Consider the following 14,374-nt stretch of genomic DNA (forward strand, 5'->3'; position numbering starts at 1 on the left):
CACCATACTGTTTTCCATAGTAGCTGTACCATTTTACCTTCCCACCAGCAGTGCATAAGAGTTCCAGTTTCTCTACATTCTCTCCAAAACTCATTATTTTCTGCTTTTCGATAACAGCCATTGTAAAGGATGGGAGTTGGTATCTCATGGTAGTTTTGATTTGCATTTCCCTAATGATTAGATAGGGCTTCCCTGGTGGCTCAGAGGTTAAAGCGTCTGCCTGCAATGCAGGAGACGTGGGTTCGATCCCTGGGTTGGGAAGATCCCCTGGAGAAGGAAATGGCAACCCACTCCAGTATTCTTGCCTGGAGAATCCCATGGACAGAGGAGCCTGGTGGGCTGCAGTCCATGGGGTCACAAAAAGTCGGACACGACTGAGTGACTTCACTTTCAGTTTTCAGTGATTAGATAAGAAAGGCAATGCCAAAGAATGCTCAAACTACCATACAGTTGCACTCACCTCATGTGCTAGTAAAGTGATGTTTAAAATTCTCCAAGCCAGGCTTCACCAATATGTGAACTGCAAACTTCCAGATGTTCAAGCTGGTTTTAGAAAAGGTGAGGAACCAGACAACAAATTGCCAACGTCCACTGGATCATGGAAAAAGCAAGAGAGTTCCAGAAAAACATCTCTTTCTGCTTTTTTGACTATGCCAAAGCCTTTGACTGTGTGAATCACAAGAAACTGTGGACAATTCTGAAAGAGATGGGAATACCAGACCACCTGACCTGCCTCTTGAGAACCCTATATGCAAGTCAGGAAGCAACAGTTAGAACTGGACATGGCGGGGGGCAGGGCAGGAGGGGGCAGTCCTAAGATGGTGGAGGAATAGGATGGGGAGACCACTTTCTCCCCCACAAATCCATCACAAGAACATTTGAACACTGAGTAAATTCAACAAAACAACTTCTGAATGCCGGCAGAGGACATCAGGCACCCAGAAAAGCAGCCAAAAGAGGTAGGAAAAAATATAAAAGATAAAAAGAGAGACAGAAGAGGTAGGGACAGAGATGCGTCCCAGGAAGAGAGTCTTAAAAAAAGAGAGAAGTTTCCAAACACCAGGAAACACTCTCGCTGGCAAGTCTGTGACGAGCCTTGGGACCTCAGAGGGCAACATAACCGGGAGGAAAAATAAACAAATAATTAAAACCCATAGATTCTGTGTCCAATGGTAACTCCCAACAGAGAAGCAGTGCAGATGCCTGCATCTACCACTAGCTGGGCAGGGAGGTGCGGGCTGCGTTGCTTAGAGTAAGGACTGGGCCTGAATGCCCTGAGGGCAATCTGAGGGAAGTAACTTGAGATAGCAAACCAGACTGGGATAGCTACCCCACGGAAAGCCCTAACCTAAGACACTGCCAGGCCCTACACACAACAAAGGGCTGAGCAGAGCTAGCTGGTTGCGAACCAGCTCATCCCCCGCAAGAGACAGGTGAGGGCAGCCAGAGCCGGAAGTGGGCAATTGCGGCCCCAGAGAGGCGTCATCTACCAAACTGCAAGCAGGCTTCTTTGCTAACCAAGACTTCTTGGGATTCTGGATGGTCAAATCCGCCTGAGAAGGTGCGTTGGTTGTACACCTAGCAAACCGAGCGGCAGGGACAGGGGAGGTGATAAGTTACAGCAACCACGCTCACGAAACACCTGGTCACCTGAGCTGCTCAGACCTGGGAAGGGCACAAAACGCAGGCCCAACTGAGTCTGCACCTTTGAGGAAGTATCTGAGTACCTGAACCTGAGCGGCTTAGACCTGGGAAATGCATACAACCCAGGGCTGGGCTCAGACAGTTCCCAGCAGAGCAACCTAGAGCCTAAGCAGTGTAGACAGGGAAAGCACACACGCCGTGAGCAGGGGCAAACCCAGTGTGGCTGAGACACTGTGAGCACACGCCAGTGATATTTGTTTGCAGTGTTCCTCCCTCCCTACAGCACAGCTGAACAAGGGAGCCTAAAAAAGTGTCCACCACCGTCCCCTTGTGTCAGGGCAGAAATTAGACATTGAAGAGATCAACAAACAGAAGAAGCCAAAACAGAGGGAACTGCCTTGAAAGTGACAGATGGAGAAGTCTTGAGCCTACTATAAGAATAAGACTGAAAACCAGAGACAAGAGGCTTAAGTCCAAATCCCGAGAACACCAGAAAACTCCTGACTCCAGGGAACATTAATCGATAGGAGATCATCAAACGCCTCAATACCTACACTGAAACCAAGCACCACCCAAGGGCCAACAAGTTCCCGAGCAAGACATACCACATAAATTCTCCAAAAACACAGGAACATAGCCCTGAGCTTCAATGTACAGCCTGCCCAAAGTCACTCCAAACCCATTGAGATCAGTCAGTCAGTCAGTCGTGTCCGACTCTTGGCGACCCCGTGAATTGCACCACGCCAGGCCTCCCTGTCCATCACCAACTCCCGGAGTTCACTCAGACTCACGTCCATTGAGTCAGTGATGCCATCCAGCCATCTCATCCTCTGTCGTCCCCTTCTCATCCTGCCCCTAATCCCTCCCAGCATCAGAGTCTTCTCCAATGAGTCAACTCTTCACATGAGGTGGCCAAAGTACTGGAGTTTCAGCTTTAGCATCATTCCTTCCAAAGAAATGCCAGGGCTGATCTCCTTCAGAATGGACTGGCTGGATCTCCTTGCAGTCCAAGGGACTCTCAAGAGTCTTCTCCAGCACCACAGTTCAAAAGCATCAATTCTTCGGCGCTCAGCCTTCTTCACAGTCCAACTCTCACATCCATACATGACCACAGGAGAAACCATAGCCTTGACTAGATGGACCTTAGTCGGCAAAGTAATATCTCTGCTTTTGAATATGCTATCTAGGTTGGTCATAACTTTTCTTCCAAGGAGTAAGCGTGTTTTAATTTCATGGCTGCAGTCACCATCTGCAGTGATTTTGGAGCCCCCCAAAATAAAGTCTGACACTGTTTCCACTGTTTTCCCATCTATTTCCCATGAAGTGATGGGACCAGATGCCATGATCTTCGTTTTCTGAATGTTGAGCTTTAAGCCAACTTTTTCACTCTCCTCTTTCACTTTCATCAAGAGGCTTTTTAGTTCCTCTTCCCTTTCTGCCATAAGGGTGGTGTCATCTGCATATCTGAGGTTACTGATATTTCTCCCGGCAATCTTGATTCCAGCTTGTGTTTCTTCCAGCCCAGCGTTTCTCATGATGTACTCTGCATAAAAGTTAAATAAGCAGGGTGACAATATACAGCCTTGACGTAAACCCATTAACATCTCATAACTGATTACTGGACACTTCATTGCACTCCAGAGAGAAGAAATCCAGCTCCACCCATCAGACACGAACACAAGCTTCCCTAACCAGGAAATCTTGACAAGCCACCTGTCCAACCCCACCCACAGGGAGGAAACTCCACAATAAAGAGAACTCTACAAACTGCCAGAATATGGAAAGTCCACCCCAAACACAGCAATATAAACAAGATGAAGAGGCAGAGAAATACCCAGCAGGTAAAGGAACAGGAAAAATGCCCACCAAACCAAAGAAAAGAGGAAGAGATAGGGAATCTACGTGATAAAGAATTCTGAATAATGATAGTAAAAATGATCCAAAATCTTGAAAACAAAATGGAGTTACAGATAAATAGCCTGGAGACAAGGATTGAGACGATGCAAGAAAGGTTTCACAAGGACCTAGGAGAAGAAAATGGCAACCCACTCCAGTGTTCTTGCCTGGAGAATCCCAGGGACAGGGGAGCCTGGTGGGCTGCTGTCTGTGGGGTCGCACAGAGTCAGACATGACTGAAGCGACTTAGCAGCAGCAGCAGAAGAAATTAAAAAGAGTGAATATATAATGAATAATGCAATAAATGAGTTCAAAAACACTCTGGAGGGAACCAACAGTAGAATAATGGAGGTAGAAGATAGAATGGTAGAAATAAATGAAACAGAGAGGAAAAAAGAAAAACGAATTAAAAGAAATGAGGACAATCTCAGAGACCTCTGGGACAATGTTAAATGCCCCAACATTCGAATCATAGGAGTCCCAGAAGAAGACAAAAAGAAAGACCATGAGAAGATACTTGAGGAGATAATAGTTGAAAACTTCCTAAAATGGGGAAGGACATAATCACCCAAGTCCAAGAAACCCAGAGAGTCCGAAACAGGATATACCCAAGGCAAAACACCCCAAGACACATATTAATCAAATTAACAAAGATCAAACGCAAAGAACAAATATTAAGAGCAGCAAGGGGAAAACAACAAATAACACACAAGGGGATTCCCAGCTCATCTTTCAATAGAAACTCTTCAGGCCAGGAGAGAATGGCAGGACATACTTAAAATGATGAAAGAAAATAACCTACAGCCTAGATTACTGTACCCAGCAAGGATCTTGTTCAAATATGAAGGAGAAATCAAAAGCTTTACAGACAAGCAAAAGCTGAGAGAATTCAGCACCACCAACCCAGCTCTCCAGCAAATGCTAAAGGATCTTCTCTAGACAGGAAACACAGAAAGGGTGTATAAACTCCAACCCAAAACAACAAAGTAAATGGAAACGGGATCATACTTGTCAATAGTTTCCTTAAATGTAAATGGGTTCAATGCCCCAATCAAAAGACAAAGACTGGCTGAATGGATACAAAAACAAGACCCCTATATATGTTGTCCATATATAGGGGACATATATAGGGGTCCATATATATGTTGTCCATATATAGAGGTCTTTCGAGAGACCCACCTGGAAACAAGGGACACATACAGACTGAAAGTGAAGGGCTGGAAAATGATATTCCGCGCAAACAGAGAGCAGAAGAAAGCAGGAGTAGCAATACTATATCAGATAAAATAGAGTTTAAAACAAAGGCTTGAAAAGAGATGAAGAAGGACACTACATAATGATCAAAGGATCAATTCAAGAAGAAGATATAACAATTATATATCCACCCAACATAGGAGTACTGCAATATGTAAGACAAATGCTAACAAGTATAAAAGGGGAAATTAACAATAACACAATAAAGGTGGGAGACTTTAATACCCCACTCACACCTATGGATAGATCAACTAAACAGAAAATTAACAAGAAAACCCAAACTTTAAAGGATACAATAGACCAGTTAGACCTAATTGATATCTATAGGACATTTCACCCCCAAATAATGAATTTCACCTTTTCTCATGTGCATACGGAACCTTCTCCAGGATAGATCACATCCTGGGCCATAAATCTAGCCTTGGTAAATTGAAAAAAATTGAACTCATTCCAAGCATGTTTTCTAACCACAATGCAGTAAGATTAGATCTCAATTACAGGAGAAAAGCTATTAAAAATTCCAACATATGGAGGCTGAACAACACGCTGCTGAATAATCAGCACACAGAAGAAATCAAGATATGCATAGAAACGAATGAAAATGAAAACGCAACAACCCCAAACCTGTGGGACACTGTAAAAGCAGTGCTAAGGGGAAGGTTCATAGCAATACAGGCATACCTCAAGAAACAAGAAAAGAGTCAAATAACCTAACTCTACACCTAAAGCAACTGGAAAAGGAAGAAACGAAGAACCCCAGGGTTAGTAGAAAGAAAGAAATCTTTAAAATCAGGGCAGAAATAAATGCAAAAGAAAGAAAAGAGACCATAGCAAAAATCAACAAAGCCAAAAGCTGGTTCTTTGAGAGGATAAATAAAATTAACAACCATTAGCCAGACTCTTCAAGAAACAAAGGGAAAAAAAATCAAATCAATAAAATTAGAAATGAAAATGGAGAGATCACAACAGACAACACAGAAATACAAAGGATCATGAGAGACTACTATCAGCAATTATATGCCAATAAAATGGACAACTTGGAAGAAATGGACAAATTCTTGGAAAAGAACAACTTTCCAAAACTGAACCAGGAAGAAATGCAAAATCTAAACAGACCCATCACAAGCACAGAAATTGAAACTGTAATCAGAAATCTTCCAGCAAACAAAAGCCCAGGTCCAGACAGCTTAACAGCTGAATTCTACCAAAAATTTAGAGAAGCACTAAAACCTATCCTACTCAAACTCTTCCAGAAAATTGCAGAGGAAGGTAAACTTCCACACTCATTCATGAGGCCACCATCACCCTAATACCAAAACCTGACAAAGATGCCACAAAAAAAGAAAACTACAGGCCAATATCACTGATGAGCATAGATGCAAAAATCCTTAACAAATTCTAGCAATCAGAATCCACCAACACATTAAAAAGTTCATACCTCATGACCAAGTGGGCTTTATCCCAGGGATGCAAGGATTCTTCAGTATCCACAAATCAATGTAATACACCACAGTAACAAACTGAAAAATAAAACCCATATGATTATCTCAGTAGATGCAGAGAAAGCCTTTGACAAAATCCAACCACCATTTGTAATAAAAACCCTCCGGAAAGCAGGAATAGAAGGAACATACCTTAACATAATAAAAGCTACATATGACAAATCCACAGCAAACATTATCCTCAACAGTGAAAATTTGAAAACATTTCCCCTAAAGTCAGGAACAGGACAAGGGTGCCCACTATCACCACTACTATTCAACATAGTTTTGGAAGTTTTGGCCACAGCAATCAAAGCAGAAAAAGAAATGAATCCAAATTGGAAAAGAAGAAGTAAAATTCTCACTGTTTGCAGATGACATGATCCTCTACATAGAAAACCCTAAAGACTCCACCAGAAAATTACTAGAGCCAAGCAATGGATACAGTAAAGTAGTAGGATATAATATCAACACACAGAAATACCTTGCATTCCTATAGAATAATAGTGAGAAAATAGAGAAATTAAGGAAACAATTCCATTCACCATTGTGACGAAAAGAATACTTTGGAATATATCTACCTAAAGAAACAAAAGACGTATATATAGAAAACTGTAAAACACTGGTGAAAGAAATCAAAGAGGACACTAATAGATGGAGAAATATACTGTGTTGATGGATCGGAAGAATCAATATAGTGAAAATGAGTATACTACCCAAAGCAATCTATAGATTCAATGCAATCCCTATCAAGCTACCAATGGTATTTTTTACAGAGCTAGAACAAATAATTTCACAATTTGTATGGAAATGCAAAAAAACTCAAATAGCCAAAGCAATCTTGAGAAAGAAGAATGGAACTGGAGGAATCAACCTGCCTGACTTCAGGCTCTACCACAAAGCCACAGTCATCAAGATAGTATGGTACTGGCACAAAGACAGAATATAGATCCATGGAACAAAATAGAAAGCCCAGAGATAAATCCATGCACCTATGGACACCTTATTTTTGACAAAGGAGGCAAGAATATATAATGGAGAAAAGACAATCTCCTTAACAAGTGGTGCTGGGAAAATTGGTCAACTACTTGTAAAAGAATGAAGCTAGAACACTGTCTAACACCATACACAAAAATAAACTAAATGGATTAAAGATCTAAACATAAGACCAGAAACTATAAGACTCCTAGAGAAAAACATAGGCAAAACACTCTCTGACATAAATCACAGCAGGATCCTCTATGATCCACCTCCCAGAATATTGGAAATAAAAGCAAAAATAAACTAATGGGACCTAATTAAAATCGAAAGCTTCTGCACAACAAAGGAAGCAAGGTGAAAAGACAGCCTTCAAAATGGGAGAAAATAATAGCAACTGAAGCAACTGACAAAGAATTAATCTCAAAAATATACAAGCAACTCCTGCAGCTGAATTCCAGAAAAATAAACAACCCAATCAAAAAATGGGCCGAAGAACTAAACAGACATTTCTCCAAAGGGACATACAGATGGCTAACAAACACTTGAAAAGATGCTCAACATCACTCATTATCAGAGAAATCCAAATTAAAACCACAATGAAGTATCATTTCATGCCAGTCAAAATGGCTACTATCCAAAAGTCTACAAACAATAAATGCTGGAGAGGGTGTGGAGAAAAGGGAACACTCTTACACTATTGGTGGGAATGCAAACTAGTACAGCCACTATGGAGAACAGTGTGGAGATTCCTTAAAAACCTGGAAATAGAACTGCCATATAATCCAGCAATCCCACTGCTGGCATACACACCGAGGAAACCAGAATTGAGAGAGACACGTAAACCCCAATGTTCATCACAGCACTGTTTATAATAGCCAGGACATGGAAGCAGCCTAGATGTCCAAAAACAGACGAATGGATAAGAAAACTGTGGTTCAGTTCAGTTCAGTTCAGTCGCTCAGTCGTGTCCAACTCTCTGTGACCCCATGAATCGCAGCATGCCAGGTCTCCCTGTCCATCACCAACTCCCGGAGTTCACTCAGACTCACGTCCATCGAGTCCATGATGCCATCCAGCCATCTCATCCTCGGTCGTCCCCTTCTCCTCCTGCCCCCAATCCCTCCCAGTATCAGAGTCTTTTCCAATGAGTCAACTCTTTGCATGAGGTGGCCAAAGTACTGGAGTTTCAGCTTTAGCATCATTCCTTCCAAAGAAATCCCAGGGCTGATCTCCTTCAGAATGGACTGGTTGGATCTCCTTGCAGTCCAAGGGACTCTCAAGAGTCTTCTCCAACACCACAGTTCAAAAGCATCAATTCTTCAATGCTCAGCCTTCTTCACAGTCCAACTCTCACATCCATACGTGACCACTGGAAAAACCATAGCCTTGACTAGATGGACCTTAGTCAGCAAAGTAATGTCTCTGCTTTTGAATATACTATCTAGGTTGGTCATAACTTTTCTTCCAAGGAGTAAGCGTCTTTTAATTTCATGGCTGCAGTCACCATCTGCAGTGATTTTGGACCCCAAAAAAATAAAGTCTGACACTGTTTCCACTGTTTCCCCATCTATTTCCCATGAAGTGATGGGACCGGATGCCATGATCTTCATTTTCTGAAGCTTTAAGCCAACTTTTTCACTCTCCTCTTTCACTTTCATCAAGAGGCTTTTTAGTTCCTCTTCACTTTCTGCCACAAGGGTGGTGTCATCTGCATATCTGAGGTTATTGATATTTCTCCTGGCAGTCTTGATTCCAGCTTGTGTTTCTTCCAGTCCAGCATTTCTCATGATGTACTCTGCATAAAAGTTAAATAAGCAGGGTGACAATATACAGCCTTGACGTACTCCTTTTCCTATTTGGAACCAGTCTGTTGTTCCATGTCCAATTCTAACTGTTGCTTCCTGACCTGCATACAGATTTCTCAAGAGGCATGTTAGGTGGTCTGGTATTCCCATCTCTTTCAGAATTTTCCACAGTTTATTGTGATCCACACAGTCAAAGGCTTTGGCATAGTCAATAAAGCAGAAATAGATGTTTTTCTGGAGCTCTCCTGTTTTTTCCATGATCCAGTGCAATTTGATCTCTGGTTCCTCTGCCTTTTCTAAAACCAGTTGAACATCTGGAAGTTCATGGTTCATGTATTCCTGAAACCTCGCTTGGAGAATTTTGAGCAATACTTTACTAGCATGTGAGATGAGTGCGATTGTGTGGTAGTTTGAGCATTCTTTGGCATTGCCTTTCTCTGGGACAGGACCTTTTCCAGTCCTGTGGCCACTGCTGAGTTTTCCAAATTTGCTGGCATATTGAGTGCAGCCGTTTCACAGCAGCATCTTTCAGGATTTGAAACAGCTCTACTGGAATTCCATCACCTCCACTAGCTTTGTTCGTAGTGATGCTTTCTAAGGCCCACTTGACTTCCCATTCCAGGATGTCTGGCTCTAGATTAGTGATCACACCATCATGATTATCTGGGTTGTGAAGATCTTTTTTGTACAGTTCTTCTGTGTATTCTTGCCGCCTCTTCTTAATATCTTCTGCTTCCGTTAGGTCCATACCATTTCTGTCCTTTACACAATGGAGTATTACTTAGCCATTAAAAAGAATACATTTGAATCAGTTTTAATGAGGTGGATGAAACTGGAGCCTATTATACAGATTGAAGTAAGCCAGAAAGAAAAACACCAATACAGTATACTTACGCATATATATGGAATTTAGAAAGATGGTAATGATAACCCTGTATGTGAGACAGCCAAAGAGATACAGAACAGTCTTTTGGACTCTCTGAGAGAGGGTGAGGGTAGAATGATTTGGGAGAATGGCATTGAAACATGTATACTATCATATGTGAAACGAATCACCAGTCCCGGTTCGATGCATGATACAGGGTGCTCGGGGCTAGTGCACTGGGATGACCCAAAGGGATGGTATGGGGAGGGAGGTGGGAGGGGGGTTCAGGATGGGGAACAAATGTACCCCTGGGGCAGATTCATATCAGTGTATGGCAAAACCAATACAATATTGTAAAGTTAAAAAAAAAAAAAGGCTTTGGCATAGTCAACAAAGAAATAGATGTTTTTCTGGAAAAAAAAACATAAAACTGGACAGGGAACAACAGACTGGTTCCAAATAGGAAAAGGAGTACGTCAAGGCTGTATATTGTCACCCTGCTTATTTAACTTATATACAGAGTACATCATGAGAAACGCTGGGCAGGAGGAAGCACAGGCTGGAATCAAGATTGCCAGGAGAAATATCAATAACCTCAGATATGCAGATGACACCACCCTTGTGGCAGAAAGTGAAGAATTAAACAGCCTCTTGATGAAAGTGAAAGAGGAGAGTGAAAAAGTTGGCTTAAAGCTCAACATTAAGAAAACGAAGATCATGGCATCTGGTCCCATCACTTCATGGGAAATAGATGGGAAAACAGTGGAAACAGTGTCAGTTTTATTTTTCTGGGCTCCAAAATCACTGCAGATGGTGATTGCAGCCGTGAAATTTAAAGACGCTTACTCCTTGGAAGGAAAGTTATGACCAACCTCAGTTCAGTTCAGTTCAGTCGCTCAGTCGTGTCCAACTCTTTGTGACCCCATGAATTGCAGCACGCCAGGCCTCCCTGTCCATCACCAACTCTCAGAGTTCACTCAAACTCACATCCATCAAGTCAGTGATGCCATCCAGCCATCTCATCCTCTGTTGTCCCCTTTTCCTCCTGCCCCTAATCCCTCCCAGCATCAGAATCTTTTCCAATGAGTCAACTCTTCGCATGAGGTGGCCAAAGTACTGGACCAACCTAGACAGCATATTAAAAAGCAGAGACATTACTTTGCCAACAAAGGTCCATCTATCAAGGCTATGGTTTTTCCATTGGTCATGTATGGATGTGAGAGTTAGACTATAAAGAAAGCTGAGTGCAGTATTGATGCTTTTGAACTGTGGTGTTGGAGAAGACTCTTGAGAGTCCCTTGGACTGCAAGAAGATCCCACCAGTCCATCCTAAAGGAGATCAGTCCTTGGTGTTCATTGGAAGGACTGATGCTGAAGCTGAAACTCCAATACTTTGGGCACTTGATGCAAAGAACTGACTCATTTGAAAAGACCCTGATGCTGGGAAAAATTGAGGACAGGAGGAGAAGGGGACGACAGAGGATGAGATGGTTGGATGGCATCACCAACTCAAAGGACATGGGTTTGGGTGGACTCCAGGAGTTGGTGATGGACAGGCAGGCCTGGTGTGCTGTGGTTCATGGGGTCGCAAAGAGTCGGACATGACTGAGCAACTAAGTGATTAGTAAATGATTAGTGCTGTTGAACACCTTTTCATGTGTTTATTGACCATATACATGTGTTCTTGGAGAAATGTCTGTTCAGGTTCTTTGCCCTTTTTTGAATTGGGTTGTTGGTGAGTTTTATTTTGTTTTGAGTTTTAGTTCAATTTGTATTCTGATTAACCTCTTATCAGAAATATTACCTGCACATATATTCTTGATCCATCTTGAGTTAGTTTTTTGGTAAGTACGGTCCAGCTCCATTCTTTTGCATCTGGATGTCCAGTGTTCTTAGTAATGTTTGTTGAAAATACTAACCTAACCCTATTAATTGTGTTGGCACACTAGTCAAAGTCATTTGACTATATATATGAGGTTTGATTTCTGAGGTCTCTGTTTTGTTGCCCTATATGTCTGTCTTTTCTGTCATTACCACATTGTTTTAAGTACTGTAGCTTTGTAGTAGATTTTGAAATCAGGAAGAGTGAGTCTTCCAATTTTTTTTCAAGGTGTTTTTGCTATTTGAGGTGCTTTGCATTTTCATAATATTAAATCTTACAGTCTTTGAACATGAGGTATGTTTCCATTCAGTAATGTCTTCTTTAATTTCTTTTGGCAGCATTTTGTAATTTCCATTGTACAGGCCTTTCACTGCCTTGGCTAAGTTAATTTCTAAGTACTTTATTCTTGTTGATGCTATTATAAATGGTATTGTTTTCATCACTTTTTTCTAGACTATTCATTAGCCGAGTCTTGAATTTTTAGGAAATTATTTTAAAAAGTTTGAGAAGGACAAGGACACTGCTATGATTTTTGCTTTTAATTCTCTAACTAGTTATCAAATCAAAAAGAGTGCTGAGGTTAAAAATGATTTACTCTTAGTAAACCTATTTTGTCTTCTTGTGACTGCTAATGTTGTTTTCTTAAGTGTCCATAACTGTGTATGTAGTAATTTGATACCAGACCTTACTGGGCAACAGCATCAAGCTTTCCCTTTTATAATTTTTCCCTTTTCTCAAAATTGAGTTAATGTTTGACTGTTTCCATTCTGGTTTCTCACCTGAGTTCTACTGTATTTGTAGACTTAATATCCTAGATGTAATAGGATATTTGATCTGGAGGTTTGAACCTATTTAAAACAATCTGTTTTGGTCTTCAGCTACTTAATTACAAATTAAGTACATCTTCTAGTTTAAAGAAGACTGTTCCTTAATGGAATTGATGGATGCAAAGTAGAGGTTTATTAGCCTGATTTCAACCCATCATCTGATAATCTGATGCCAAATTTTTTCTAGTAGTGAACTGTAAGTCTCAATTCATTCTGTGCTCTAGCCTTCCTGACAGACTTACAACTTATCACTTTGAATTTTTTTTAAATTGCTATATGCTCTTCATTCTCTCTCTTATAGTGTTCTTTAAATCTGAGTTTAATAAGACTACTATTCTAAAGAAATTGAATTGGTTTTTTAGATTTCTTTCTTCATTGGGATTATTTCCAGTCATATGGTAGAATTTCTTTTTTACAGCCTTTTATCCCTCTTGAAGACTATTCACCTTTATTCACCTTTTGCCAGGCTCTTATAATTATATTCTGCTCTCTTAAAAGTTTAGGGAACATGTAGAATCAAATGTAAAATGTGGTCAGCAGAATTCCTAGTACATAGTAATGTTATTTCTAACTGCTTTCTTCATTCTCTTTACCTTGGAGGTAGTAACAAGATTCCTGCCACCTGCTGGTGCCTATAAAGGCTAAGTGTCTTTTGGAAATCCTCTTGGCTATCATATGACACCAGTGGTGCTAGTCGCTTCTTTCTCCTGCATGCATGTTATTTTACTGCCCCTGGGATCTGGTGCAGACTTAGGACTCTTGACTCCATAGTACCCTGTGAAAGGCCTCAGTAGTACTTGGTCATTAACTCAGGACTTCTATACTCTATTCTTTTCTCCCATCTCTTGAGGTTTATCTTTATTTCTGACCTCCCTTCTGATTCATCTCATCTTGTGAAAAACTTCTTCAGCTTCTTTTAATAAGCCACGGTACAGAAATTGTTCCTTGACTGTTAACATCTCCACTAGTTGAGCAGAATAGCTGTATGTGTAATGATTGTAACTGGCAACCACTTGAAGCAAGAACAGCAAAATAGGATATTTTTCATAGGTCTTTACATCTCTTCCCTTGATATATTTGTTAGATACCCCAAGGGCTCAACAGCCATTCTTAGCAGCTCCTGACAATGCTTCCTGAAAATTGAGCTGAAAAGTGTTCTTCACTACCTATAAATCTGCTTCTCTAGCCCTACCCTGCTTCACAGGCTGATAGGCATAACTTGTTAGCTATTGTGAATACTTTTTGGATCTTAAAATAGTCTCTTAAGCCACCTTTCAGTATCTTCCTAATGAGCCCTTGTATGTTTGAAAAGACAATATCACTATTTTATATTGGAGTAAGGGACTCAGTTGCGGCACCAAAAAAGTTTATACCTATTTTGTTTTCATATTTTCAAAACAATGCAGGTTGATGAGCCAACCCTTTCCTTGCTGCCTTCATCCACTAGAGCCAGTGAAGTGATCTGTTCCACCAATGTTTCTCACTATGAACTCCAAGTGGAAATAGGTAATAATTCTACAGTGCAATTATTTGACTCATCATTAGAAATGAAATTGATGACAAATGATTATTTTGTAAGCAGTCTTTTTCTGTTGTTACCCACAGCATAAAACTAAATGTTAATTGTGTCAGTCAAATGGATCTATTAATTTTATTTGTCCTAAAACAGTAGCCAGATTTTTTTCAAGATTACCTTCTAGAATTTTTACTTTTTCACTGAAGTACTTGTAGAGGAGGAG

The 14,374-nt window shown here is 40.9% G+C and overlaps 1 protein-coding gene across 1 annotated transcript in view; it reads left to right on the forward strand.

Moving 5' to 3' along the window:
- STRADB (STE20 related adaptor beta) overlaps positions 1 to 14,374 on the forward strand; it is a 33,757-nt gene that overhangs the window by 9,785 nt on the left and 9,598 nt on the right. The window contains exon 4 of the mRNA XM_068968181.1: positions 14,042 to 14,141. Within this exon, the coding sequence (XP_068824282.1) occupies positions 14,042 to 14,141 (100 nt within the window). The remainder of the gene's footprint in view (positions 1 to 14,041; positions 14,142 to 14,374) is intronic.

Source organism: Capricornis sumatraensis, chromosome 3 (genome assembly GCF_032405125.1).
Source record: "Capricornis sumatraensis isolate serow.1 chromosome 3, serow.2, whole genome shotgun sequence".
In the NCBI taxonomy this organism is placed as follows: Eukaryota; Metazoa; Chordata; class Mammalia; order Artiodactyla; family Bovidae; genus Capricornis; species Capricornis sumatraensis.